The sequence below is a fragment of the Paramormyrops kingsleyae genome, chromosome 6 (genome assembly GCF_048594095.1).
Source record: "Paramormyrops kingsleyae isolate MSU_618 chromosome 6, PKINGS_0.4, whole genome shotgun sequence".
Classification (NCBI taxonomy): Eukaryota; Metazoa; Chordata; class Actinopteri; order Osteoglossiformes; family Mormyridae; genus Paramormyrops; species Paramormyrops kingsleyae.
The window spans coordinates 4,926,307-4,940,546 of NC_132802.1; the positions used below are offsets into that span (position 1 = coordinate 4,926,307).

The following is a 14,240-nucleotide window of genomic DNA, read 5'->3' on the forward strand; positions in this document are numbered from 1 at the left end:
AAAATGATAGCAAAGATCTCTAAGTGAATATGATTAACCGCTTAGGCTTGATATATGTATAAATCGGATGAGAATAAATCTACGTTGCTGTCATTCTTGACTGATAGGCTACACACGCGACGCTTGTGAATAAACAATAAACGGCTTAATTGAAGTGTAATTCATTGCAGTTTTTATTTACTTTCAGATAGGCTATATAACGTCCGCATAGCTAACAGTTACACCACTCACACAATCATGCGCCCTTAGGGGGCCACATAGGCACTGGGAACCAGCAACCTGCAACGCAGGGGAATAACTGGACGGGATGCCGGTCCGTCAGAGGGCGCACACTGATGGCATTTCCAACAAGCGCTATTTCACATGTTAGTGTGTTTTTATCCCGGAGGTACGAGACTTCAGCGCTATACCCTGAATCACCACAACACCAAAACTAAAAAAATGCTTCTTTAAGTTTTAACAACTGGAGTTCCTTTAAGGTTTAACATGAGAAGACGCATTTGGTCTAAAAATAGGTGGAAGCTCAATTAAAGAGCACACACACAATTAATGCACTTTTTAAGTGTTCGCGTCCCTTGTGCAGGTAAGAGTGTTAAATTATGAGCGGTATGGGATTGCCTTTTTAATAACATACAAATAGTTCTTTATCGAAGAACGATCACATTGGCCCTTCGACTAGGCCTTACTTCAGTGCTTTTGTAAAAACCCGGCGAGGTTACGTTCTTTTTACTGGGAGAATCATACTTTAATTACATGCATGGGTCAAGCATTACTCATTACGCACACAGCACATCTCAGCATTATTATCCTTTGAACACTGCAGGGGAACACGCGGATGGGCCTGCAGCTCCTCCCTCTTGTTAAAATTTCTTACCACTGGGGTTTTACCATTTTTCTACAACGACAGAGTCTCATTACTATAAACAGATTCCCAAAATGAGTTCTCGTGGGCTAATCTTGGATACGTGTCAAATTGCATCCAGGGAAAAAGGTTTGGACAAAAGGCCTACATGGTTGGGACTTGTTTTTTTCTTTTTTTTGAGAGCAGACTTGTATCATTTTTATCTGGACTAGTGTGGGGCGCAAAATATATTTAAATCTGAGTACACTCACACATCACCCGTTTTATAATGTAATTTCCTTTGCATTAGGATCCGACCTGAAAATGTGAAATGTAATAATCGGCCGACATTATGAAAGCGTCTGCACATTCACATTAGAAATGCTATTAAATCAGACCTCACCCGGTAAGACAATAGGAAAACCTGAGAGATTATTAGAAACACTTAAAATTCTTCTCGTGAACTTAAAATCGTGTTGACAATAGATCCCCCTCAGTCCCAGTAAATGTCGTTTTAAAAGCAAACCTTTTAATGTTTAAGATAATTACTGCGGAAATTTTAAAGGGAAAAAAACATTATTTTACTTTTTTTGTCAGTTATCTTTCCCGAGTCCGAATGACAGTACAATAATTAGACCAGTACTCAGTTCAATTAAGATTCAAATTGTACTCATCTCACCGCCTTCCTTTACCTCACGTAAGGGTAGATTAAATTAAATAATCGGACGTGAATCTCATCTGTTCAATTTTAAACATCATTTCCACTTGCTCCCTTATAGACACGGTTCCTGACACGATGTGCTGAAAATGTAGGACTATCTGAACAAGCAACGTTTAATTCTGAGTAGTTGGTTGAGTTTACGATCAATGAAAGATACTAGAACCCAAAAGCATTTCAAATGTGATAATTTAAATAAACATACAAACACAAACAAATAAATCAGCTGAAGAAAATAGTTTTCGGTAGAGCCATAGTGACACCTAGAGGACAAGCAGGAGTAGCACTTTTCCTGTCCGATGTGCAGTGCAGTCCCATTAGCTATGCAGTAAAAACATTGTTCTGTACACAACATACAGCCTTTTTTTCCTAAAATTGTGCAAATAAACGCTGACTTAGTAATGTGTGTTAGTTATGCTGAGAAAGCATTTGAAACTGTTAATGAATGTCTACAAATATAATATCCAAAATGTATACAAATATAGTAGTTCTGACAAAAACGGAATAATGGTTAGTTAATATAACAGTTCTGATAAAAATCGGAATTGTATATGTTTGTGTATCACGTTCCTGATTCCAGATCAGATTAAAATCGCTGCTTGAATAAATGTAATTTCCCTACAGGGAAAACAGTGATTATTTATTTATTTATTTTTTACCAATGACAGAAGACAACCTGCTTTTTTCTGCTTCTGACTATGACCATGAGAAAACACACCATAAATATCGTTGGGAAGAATTATATAAGTGCAGTTTGGTCTTCAGGGGTTCCGGAGGGGCATGGATACCCTGGCAGATTCAGGGGCTCCAACACTTGATGGGGGCCCTTGAATATGTATAATGATAAGTATGATTGGATTGGAGGTGACGTTTTGTCAGGGGGGCCCAAATGTTTAGGTACTGCCCTGCCAGTCGGTACTGGTAGTCATTTTTTTAGATTGCTTAAAAACTGAAGCATAATTGTTTTTGGACCAATTTTTGTCAAATTTAAGCTGATTTGGTCTCATATATCTCAAACTTATTCTGAGCTGTTAAAAATATGTTAATCTCATTATTAACTTGCTACTTACAATAAACAGAATAATTCAGCTATTACTCTGTTTGTTTTGCCTTCATTTAACTTGCCTGACATGGGATCCTTAATCTGACTGGTCTCCTGAAGTGTTTCCAAGTCAAAGATTCCCAAGTGGCGCTGTCCTCTATGGAGATGTGCTCTTTTTGTCTGCGAAAAGCCATTGACATCCCGTATAAACAGTGATCTGTTTGTCCGCATCTCCCCATGCAGACCACCATTAAATATGCCCCAAAATTATTTTGTTTCCAAATCAGTATTGCTTCATTCACTTTTTTGCACCACTGGAGTTCGGTGAAGTCCCTTAAGCTACCCAAACACTGCACCACTCACAGGTGCTGGAAAAGGGTACAAACCGGATTTGTTTAGACATTCATTAAAATGCACTTACAATGCACAGTAAATTGTTACATTACACTTCAGAACCAGTCAGCTACATTTCTTTTAAGTATTTTTAAGCGTGAAATAAATAAGCTTATTGTTTGTAAAAGTTTTATTATGAAAACACAAGTGTAGAGGGAATACTTAACCAGAATGTATTTAACAGTTTGGTCCACAGTCCATGTAGCTTAGGGAAAAGCAAAGGCAACGCAATAAGCATGATTTTATTTGTCAGTACTGTGGAAAATGATGTGGAAGTATTTTGTCTAAAATTTGGTGATGATGCAATTATATGTAATTATGCCAAAAAGATGAATGTAGGCAGTTGAAGTAAGCACAGGTCATTTTAACATCCGTATGAGAAACTGTGAAATGCCCAATTTTAAATGAAAAACATCATTTTAGAGAGGCATGTTCAACTGATACAGGCCTCACAACAGTCAGAACTAAACATTCTCCTTGGCGCCCCCTGGCGTTGAAAACTGGATGTTAGAAATGTATCTGCTGCACTGTGTACAGATGTCTGCGTATGAGCATTGGGCTTGGGTTCCAGACATGGCACAGCTGCTCTAGGGCCTTGGAATCTTCTAGAGCATCATGAGCCTCAAACGGCTTGCCCAGGAAGTATTTAACGAGGTATTGCAGTGAGAACTTCCTGACCCTGGAACAGGCCGGGAGGTCTTTGCTGAGCAATAAAGTGTCCAGGAAGCCTGGGATGACCCTCTCTAGCTCATTTTGGAGGGAGAAGCCTCTGAGGGTGCGGAGGAGGATGGGGGCATCGAACCTGAGCACGTTGTGGGCCACGAGGACGGGGCTGTGGAAGCCACGTAGGAAGGTGAGGAAATCGGCGAGTGCGTCCTGGAGGGGGACGGTCATCATGGGGCGGCCATACTGCAGCAGGCTGTCGCCCTCCACTGTGAAACCCGTCACGAAGGAGGCGCTGTAGCCCATGCTGCGGCGAGGCACCATGTACGCGTTGAAGGTCCTCTCACCACAGACTGCAGACAGCTGGACAATGTCACACCCCGAGACATCTGGAGGAAATGCCATTAGCTCAGGAGATCTGTACCCTGCCTTAGCAACACCCAGCCAGCCTTATCAGTGGGTGACATGATCTGCCTTATCCACCAGCAGACTAGACGAGAGGTCGTCACAACTAAATGGCTGCTTTTTCTTTTTTAACCCAATCTAGATCAGCTCTTTAAAGCCTATTTAAATAAGAAATTCTACCATAATATTAATCACTTACAATTCCAATATGAAGACACAAAGTTAAATTCGGGCTTTGCTGCGAATGGGAGCCTCTACACATAACCAGTCAGACCCCAGTTTGGCTTAATGCTGGCCTGGGAGCTACTTCTACAAAAATTAATTGCAAAATTAAATACATATTAATTATAAATAATTTTTTTTAAAATTAATTTTAAAATATTCTACAACATTTAAGAAGCTGTTACTGGTGACAGAGTATTGGTGCATTACCCAAGCCAGTGGTTTCCAGGTCAAAAAAAATTAAGGTATATTCGCTGGGTGCGGGCCTGGCAGGTCTTCCTCCAGGAGAACTCGGATGCTTTTTGAGATGATAAAGACATTTACACGGTCAGTCTATGTAACAGAAATCCCTTCTGCAAGTAAAGGTTTCGTTATGTTCGCAGCGTTTATGATTTCAAAGATAATGAATGTGCCCTGAAAACTGACAGAGGTTTATAACTAGCATGATAATGCAGGGCTGCCAACTTTGTTCAGCTCGCTGACAAGTCTGCACACGCATTTACATGTATTAAACAGTTTTATTACCTCGTAAATAGTCTGTAGGGTTTGCAAACTACCCCGACGTTTTTGATGTAGCTAATTTTAGATTTATAATGGAATAATACAGATTTGCCGTAAAGACTGAAGTCAGAAAGCGTGAGTGTCACGCCAGATGCCGGAGAGTTGGCAACCCTGATTATGTATAATTACGGATTTAAAGTATTATTTCTTGCACTTGCAAAGCTACAATTATTCTCAAGTGATTTAAATATGTATTAAAGTGCACGGTTTCAAATAAATGATAATCAAAATGATTGGCGTTTCAGATTACATGTAGGCCAAACGAATTTAGATATATAAGAGGGTAGAGTAGATGAATGGATTGATAAAGTTGTACAAAGAAAAGGAGAGCCTGCATATATCTTACTAACACACACACAACATTCTTACCAATACAGACTGCATGTCGGCTTTATGGCTTGTCTGAAGTTGATATCTGGCGGGGTTCAGATCTCTTTCTGGTGAGTTCTCCGACTCTTTTATCTTAACAAGCAAGAGAGATAGGCGAGGGGGTGGATCGTTGGTTATTAAAATTAGGGGGGCAATCACGCGGGGCACACGTGATCGGACACTTCATTTTCGTTCCGAATGTTTTCCTCGCTGACAGCAAATCGACTAAAGTTCATTCAAAACCTTAAGCCGTCCTCTGACGGCTATGGAGTCAGAATAGTGGCATATGTACTTGTATGTGTACTTTCCAATTTGTACCCGTAAAAAGAAATTTGCTCGCACTGAACACAATTTTCATTGTGTTTCATTGTGAACTAAATTCACACTTAGTTAGTGCCAAAATTATTTATGTGCGCAAGTGTGAATTTGCACTCGCAGGTTGGTATTTGCAAGAGGACTTGGATTTGCAATACAGGTTTTGTACTTGAAAACCAAACATATTTTTATGAAGATGTTTGGTTTGGCATTTACAAAAGAAAAATATTGACGTGTATTTGCAAAATATTTTTTTTTTGCGAATGAAAATTGTGTTCAGTGCGAGCAAATTTCTTTTTACGAGTGCAAATTGGAAAGTACACATACAAGTACATATGGCACTATTCTGACTCCATAGTCGGCTGTTTCAAGATGGGGTTTCTATTTGTGGGGCTGATGGCGGCTCATTCAGTTTCTTTAGGCATATTTTTATAAGTGTTTTGGAGAAAATCCGTTTTTTCATGCTTCTGAAATAATGCAGTTTTGGAGATACTGTACATTGAATAGTGACGAAATGTAATCTGGAAAGTTTATCAGTATGATTGTATTTCGTACTTGCACACTGCTTTTGCTTTCGGTGTCACAAATGTCCCCATATCTTTGCTTTTAGAATCAGATATAGTTTAGCACTCCTGGAGGCTCCGGACCCCCCGCGACCCAACAGGACACGCGCGCGCGCTTACAAAAGATGGATGGATGGATAGCTGGATGGATGAATATAGTTTAGAATCATTTGTAAAATATATTGAAAATGTAAAATGAGTAAAGTAGGAACTAGCATAAAAGTTTTAGGAGACTTTATTGATTTTTTTTTTGATTAAACTATAGTTACGTTTTTATTTATACACAACATTTAACAGAGAATAACAAAACAAAATATTATTAAATTGAAGCTATACGTCTGGTTAAAAAAAACGGGTATGCATTAGCATAGACATTACATTGTTCCTTTGTATAAAGGAATAGTTTCTCCCATTAGCAGCGCTGTTTAGCCCACAATCTTGCTCACATCTACATTTCTCGACCATCTTCCAGTTTGTCTGGAGAGAGCTACACTTTCATGAAATGTACAGTGCAATGATACATTGACTGGACTCATTAGTCACACGCAAAATAACCATCACATTGACCTTCTGGATAAGCATGAATCAGTCTTTACAAAAGACTTTTTTTTCAGCTGAATCGACCGATAAATAACGTTTTTTTTCTTCAATGAAAGAAAAAGAAAAGAATGACAAGGAAAAAACATATCTAGAATATATCGCCGCTTCTCTTGGAAGTATACAAAGCCCTCCAAAGACATGGAGTGCACATTAGCCTTGGGCCCTTATGGTGTGGATCACGTCACCTCTGACCCTTGACCCTTTGACCCCATTGCAGAGTTTGTCTGGGTCACTGCTGGCAGCACAGAGGTGCGATGTCGTCCGCAGGGTCCGGAAAGAGCCGCAGGACCTCGCGGGAGCACCTGGAGTATCCGTCACTAAACAGTGGGGCTCTCTTCACCGAGAGGAGAGAGAGGGTCTTCTCCCACATGTCTGGGTTGGGAAGGCCGTTCTGGAAATGTTCACCTATCGCTGTCTTCAGTCGGCCCACGCCATTGGTACACTTCCTCTCAAGGCTCAAGATTTTGCAACTACAAGGGCAGAAAAAAACTGTATCATTAAATCAGGCAAAAATGTCATATATTTCTATATTATTCTTTTCTTGACACAATAAAACACAACAATTACTTTTTTTATCACTGTTAAGTTTAGCTCAGCCTTGACTTACCCAATTCGCTGATCCTTCATGGTGTTGTACAGATTGACGTGCAGATAGTCAGCAGTGCATTTACTGAAAAGCCCCGATGTTCATGCTTGTTATGAAGGCGTTCATATCCCAGCTGCATTTATACTGGATCTGTTTGGTGTGATGGCGCTTTCTCACAGTCAGGAACCAATCAGAAAACTCACAATTGTGTAGAAGAAAAGGAACAATGGCTCAGACCCATGCAAACAGGTGCTAGGGTGTCCATTTAATGTTCCCTGTCAATCGAGCGACTCGTTGCAGGGTGGGAAAGTGAGACGTCGACGGAAATAAAGGACCTCCCCCCCAGAACTGCCCAGTGCCAGCTGGCTATTGTGTCAGGAAATTCTGCCTCACGCTCAGACGTCATGACTTGTTCTTTCATGCTGTGCACTGACTTGTGAATGTTCTCTGTTGAGAGTATTCCCTAAAAATCTGTGTTCACCCCCTGCATACTACACATGCTTTCAGACCATCCTCTGTAATTTATCATGCCTTATAAAACAAAACATGTATGGAGGGAGTTTCAATATTTTAGCCCCGCTATCATATTTATTACAAAATCTACAGCAAAAAACTGTTAACATGTGAACTTAATGAAATGATTTAACTAATTTGTTATTACTGAGAATATATTATAGAAAAAATGTGCGTTGTTCAATTGTTTCATTAAAATATATGTTTAAGGCTTGGAATACTGGACCTATTTGAATACTGGTGCCTATTCACAGGTTTGTGGGACATCCTGGACAGAATGCCAGTCCATCACAGGGCACATACACACACATATTCATCAAACTAGGGGCATTTACAGTTTCCATTATTATTATTATTATTATTATTTTATTATTATTATTATTGTTGTTGTTGTTTTGCTTGTTATATTATATTATTATTATTACTGTGTTTCCCCGAAAGTAAGACAGGGTCTTATATTAATTTTTGTATATTAATTTTTGCTCCAAAAGACGCATTAGGGCTTTTTTTCAGGGGATGTACAACAAACTACAGTACATTTACCGGAATTCATGAACAAAAATCCACATTTATTCAAATACAGACATCATGTCATCTTCTAACTGTATCTTTCCATATAAACAATCTAACGGTACATTTATTCATGAACAAAAATCTACTCTGTATACATTTATTCAAATATAGTCGTCATGTTATCTTCTTCTGGAACATCATCGTAAATCTCCAAGCTCCAAATTCCATCCTGAATATCCCGCAACTCAGCTTTTTCTTTTTGCACTCATTTTGTCTGGGGGTCAAAATATTATTTCCTGTTTACATATAATCGCATCTCATTCTAGTTACCGTACAATCCACGGGATAGTAACTAGGGCTTATTTTTGGGGAAACACGGTATATTATATTATATTATATTAAGAAAATGTGACTATTTCCTACGAGAGCCAGTGGTTCTAGCCTAGATGGCCTGACCAGGACCCACAAAGGCACCTCACGCTCCTTCACTGTGCTGAGTGACAGTTTGGGGTTGTTTTTGGGTGGTGGGGGTCGGGTGTCTGGGGGGTAGTTAACGTCAGTGCTGTTTTGTATGGCCGAGCATGCTCCTGTCATGTCACCCTCACCCCCAGCCCCCCCCCCCCCCCCCCCGATGGCTGTGTGTGGGAACCCCTGCATCGTAGCAGCTCCCACGTTCACAGGGTTAAGGAAGCTGTGACCCCAGCAGGTGCTTGAGATCACTGCATGTTTTTTATTACCATCACATTTACTGTTATTATTATGAGTATTATACTTATAAACTGACTATCACTACTGCAATTATTATGATGCTCAAACTCCAGTATCCCTGAAGCTGAAAACCTTTTGCTTAGTAACCCAGTGTTTCATTGCCTCAACCCTCTGTCACTGCTCCAGGGCTCCCCCTGCTGACTCATCCTGGGAAGCTTATTCAGTGCATTTGGTTATTATGATTCTTATTGGCTGAAAGTTACTGGCTCAGGGTCTTGGACGGGTCTTGACGTAGCAACTTTGCGCACTTCACCTGAATTAGGATTCAAGGGTTTTTATTTGTCATCTGCAAGGTATACAGTCAGACTATAACCTGCAGTGAAAGGAAAGGCAGTCAACTCTGAAATTAATTTAAAAAAAGAATAGCAATAAATGAATAAAACAAAAAATAACAATATAATAAAAATGTAACAAATAAGAATGGAAATTGGCCCAGTAAAAAAATTAGCTGCATGAAAGAGTATTGAACTACAAGATAGTATGTAAAAAACAACAGTTCAGGTAATGTAATAATATTTCTTGGAATATTTCTTATAATTCAGAACGACGGGTTTTCACAGTAATTTTTAGCATCATCTGCTCTTGTCACCAGTGTCACCAGTCCCTCTGCTTACAGGGTCACTGCTTTCCCAGCTCCACCAGGTCACCACAGGCCACCGTTAAAAGCCCCCCAAGCCCCCCCCCCCCAGCACTAAACTCCATAATGAACATGTGGCAGCCCCACGCTCCCTATTGTCTCCCTGCATCCCCCCCGTGGGTCCCCCATTCAGAGCAAAGCGTGAGAAACACACCAGCTTCAACCCCACGCACTCATATGCAGATTTGGCACTATAACAGGAACCCAGCAACCTGACAGAGCGCGGACCGGCACACGCGCGGCGCGGTACGGCCACGGAGACACTGACTCAGCCCAATGGAGCAGCCCACTGGCCAATATGGTGAGTAAACAATTTAAAGGTACCAGCAAATGCTTCTGAGGATTCGCGGTTAATTCTCATCTTGCTTTTGTCTTTAGAGCTGAGAAGGCAATGGGGGACAATGGGCAGCTTACTGTATCGATGGCACTAAACAAACGCCATCCTGTTCTGGAGCCAGAACCTCCCAGGGAGGAGGGTCTCCTCAAGCTGCCAACCGGAGAGTTCAACTCCACTGTCAGATGAACAGCAACCGGCTACCTTGGCCATCTCCAAGAGGTGGTGGTCCAGCGTTCTGCCAATGGAGTGTGGACAGAATGGGAGGAGACTGAGAAACAGCCTCCTTCTTCCAGGGAGACTCCCCAGACCTCGTTGGCCCAGCTGGAGTCCTGTAGACAGATCCTCTGCTGTCTATTTGATGGACACTGGAAGTACTTACATCTGTAAGGAAGTCTGCACTGTATAGACTTTCTCTTCTGCACTAGGACAGGAGGTTAAACAAATTCCTTTTATTGAGGGAAAGTGTGATTTGCCGAAAAAGTGAGCCTTAATTTGATGTTTCTTGTTAAATAAGAATACCGTAGTTTCGCGAAAACATAGAAAAGATATTTACTCATGTATATATAAATTTACAATGTGTATAAATAGTGTCTCTTGTGGAGACTCCTTGTTTGAATCGTTAAATATTTTTTACCGTTATGTTGGTTTTTCTATAAACTTTCCAGTTAAACATGGCATGAAGACAACAACTGTGTTAAGGTAAAACTGCTTCTAGCAACGTTGGATCCACAGTGTATATTTCAACTGTCCAGAAGTGTTAAGTTGTTTAAGATACATAATGTATGTTAATATAACTTTAATAAAGATTTTCTGATATAAGGACTGTACTCTAAGAGTAATCCTGGAGTATGACAGTGATTTTCATTCCCATTTAAAGTTGGTGTTTATAACATTATTTGTCAATATGAAGATTTATTTTCTTCAGATTATTTTTTTTATGTAATGTTTTACATAAAAACTGAATAAATTCACTTGAAATCCATTGCTTCACCTGTTACATTATTCCAGCAAGGTATTTACAAATGCAGGAATGCAGGAATCTCATTCCATTCTAGTGGAATTCTAGGGGATCAACCCCTTGTGTCACATTATATTATATTATATTATATTATATTATATTATATTATATTATATTATATTATATTATATTATATTTTCAAGCAGCAGAGTTTTCAGTATTATATAGAAATAAGGTAACAGCTGAGATGATGAACCTTCTGAAGGTTGGTGATTATTGATGAATTAAACATTTTTTGTCAAGTTAGACAAGACTCTTACAAGAGCAGTTTATCTAAGCAGCTTTAATAAAGATTATTCCAAAACCAAAATGAGTATATGGCAAAAATTAAATGTGAATTATATACATTTCCTCCTGCACTCCCCATCATGGAGGACCTCTTCATTCCCATACAGTTGCCCCCCCCCCCCCCATATCTGCCCACTGATCCAATAGCTGCCTTCATGCATGCTGCCAATACACAATGACTCACACATGGACAGATGCAGCAACAAAACAGTGGGCTCAGCCATCTTGGATCCAAGGCAGATAGACATGCAATACCGAGAAGTCTAACAGTCTTAGTGTGACACTTTGTTTGCCGATTTTATGGGCTGTCTTGTTACATTTGCTTTAGGATACTGTGTACGTCCTGATCTAATACTTACTCTTGTAACTGGGCATTGACTAGACGCTCAGCCTAGCTGCACTTATACCTAATCAACCCCTGGACAGGCATATGTCTGTCATGTCCTATTTGCCTGATTTGTCCATTGCTTTGGACAAAAGCATCTGCCAAATAAAGTAAGTAAAGTACTCTGTCCAAAGGTTTACTGACCAAATACAATTCAAGTCACCTACTGTGGCTGTTCTTCTCTGAACCTGCTTTCAAGGTTGAGCTCAGAATGGTGGGGTTGTGAGTCCAAATCAATTATGCTATCACATTGTAATAGAAGAAGGGGAGAATATATAGGCTACAGCACAATTACATAAACATGATTTTATTGACAGTAGATAGTATTTATGAGACAGAAATGCTCAGCACCCCCCCTTAATATGGTTTACCTCCATTAAGCTGTAATTATACTACTGATGTAGTAAAGACCACCTAAACCAAGACCAAGTCATTACCAAGACCAGAGTGTATCGAGACCAAGACAAGACTAAGACCAAGGCAGGGCGAGACCAAGAAAAGACCAAGACTACATGACACAACACACTATAAAACGTATAGCAAAGGCATCATTGTGGGGCTAGGCAATATGGCCTAAAATTTGTGTCACAAATTTGTGGACATTTTTTTATAAGATTTCAATATAAATGCTTCTGTACAAATGTAATATTTTTTTCAAATAAGACGCACATTATTAGTTGCATTTGAACTTTGAAGCAGAACATTTTACAACCAGTCACAGAACTGTGTTAACAAACAGATGAATATTAAACTGTTGGGATAAATATTGATATGCTTTGATGAGTGGTTTTGACTGGTCTTGAAATAAAACCTGAATTCCTCTATATTCGAGGCTGAGACTATAGATTGAGTCAAAGTAAAGGCAATTCTGAGACGAGACCAAGACAGCAAAAATGTGGTCTCGAGACTGGTACTACAGCACTAAAATATACTCTAACAGTACATGTTAGAAATGAAACTCATTCTCATTTTTTGACTGTGTTCAGCCTGCTATAGAATTTTTTTTTATCTTGTGTGCAAGAGTTCATTATCTTGTGGGAACAAGAAAGCTTTTGCATGCAAGATAATTTACTATAAATTTGTAGGCATCTCTAAGGACTTCAGATGCACACATAGACCTTATAATGGGCAGAATTCAGCTAATGAAGTCTTATTTTCACATTGGAATGTCATGCAATGAAATTCTTGCTGCTCTTGCGTGGGGGCACCAAATATCAAGTGCTCATTTTTGTGCACAAGTTACATTCTGTGGCACAAAAATCATCATTTAATGACGAAATTAAGTAATGCTTTGCTGTACTTTGTCCACAGAAAGACAAACTCCCGTTACATTTTGTCAACGAACACATGAAGATGCCACTTTCGTGCACAGAAATCAAAACCAATGTTTCATTTTGTGCACAGAACTGATATCAGCACCTTGCATTTCATGTGCAGGAGATAATAACTTATTCCCAGAAGATAATTAACTTGTGCGCACAAGATAAAAAAAAATTCACCTTATGAGACTTTAGGGGCCAAATATGTGGTTAATAATCTTTGTCTGCAGTAAGAGTAAAAATATATATATAGCTAATTACAATCAATCAGTATTTCAAGGAGGAAGCTCGTTGGGAACTGCCAGTGAGCGCAGTGTGGGAAAAAGTAAAAGACAAAGTACGATGTAGAACAGATGGCCTGTGATTTGCACACTGGACCTTCCCACAGCTCGGGGTCACCAGGCTTTTCTCAAAGCCCCATTCACCACATACGACCTGCAGATGTTAAGATTGCTCTTAAACTCAGAGGAACTCTCCCTGTATATCCATCCATCCATCCATCCATCCATCCACAACTCTTCTATAACTGCCTTTCCAGTACAGGGTGGACAACGGATAAACAACGGAAAACATCACAAATACCCCGGGCCACACAGACACGCTTCCAAAACTGATAAATCGATGTTTGATAAACTGTATTTAACACCTGATATTAATTCCAGATATTCTGTTGTAATATTTTTTATTCTTTTGCTTTTGACTGATGTTCATAATGTACTGATGACTTAGGATTTGGTGATCAGTGGTCACCACAGCACACAGTGCACAACAACGAAATGTGTCCTCTGCATTTAATCCATATGTGACATCGTGACATAGCAGGGAGCAGCTAATTCAGCGCCCGGGGAGCAGTGCTTGGGGGCGGTACCTTGCTCAGGGTACTTCAGTGGTGCCTTGCTGGTTGGGGATTCGAACCAGCAATCTTTCAATTACAAGTGCACTTCTGCATCATTGGCATATGTCTACAGTACCGGCACATCATTAGTTTTAACCAGTATTGACTTGTTTTGTGTTTTGTAATTAGTTGATGCTTTTCAAAAGTAGCACTTTAATTAATTGTTTATTGTATTGCATGAGGCAAAGACCATGAAGTAGACATCTGTTTTGATAACATTGCTGATTTAATACAGGTGTGTGCATGACCACGTTTCCCAAAAACCATGGCTGTTTGTGGGAACCCCTCT

At 39.7% G+C, this 14,240-nt stretch overlaps 1 protein-coding gene across 1 annotated transcript; it reads right to left on the reverse strand.

Moving 5' to 3' along the window:
- Positions 1–3,106: 3,106 nt before the first annotated feature.
- LOC111859165 (protein PML-like) lies at positions 3,107–5,366 on the reverse strand. The gene is made up of 3 exons (XM_023841631.2): positions 5,215–5,366; positions 4,495–4,582; positions 3,107–4,046 (listed from the first exon to the last, which is right to left on the reverse strand). Exons 1-3 carry the CDS (start codon positions 5,227–5,229, stop codon positions 3,502–3,504), a joined length of 648 nt encoding a protein of 215 aa, XP_023697399.2. The 5' UTR covers positions 5,230–5,366; the 3' UTR covers positions 3,107–3,501.
- Positions 5,367–14,240: the final 8,874 nt, after the last annotated feature.

What these genes read in the sequence shown, in the direction of transcription:
- LOC111859165 (XM_023841631.2), bottom strand. An exon ending in CCTGGAAACCACTGGCTTGG is followed by an intron (nt 4,047 to 4,494) that starts GTAATGCACCAA and finishes CATTTCCTCCAG; the next exon opens with ATGTCTCGGGGTGTGACATT.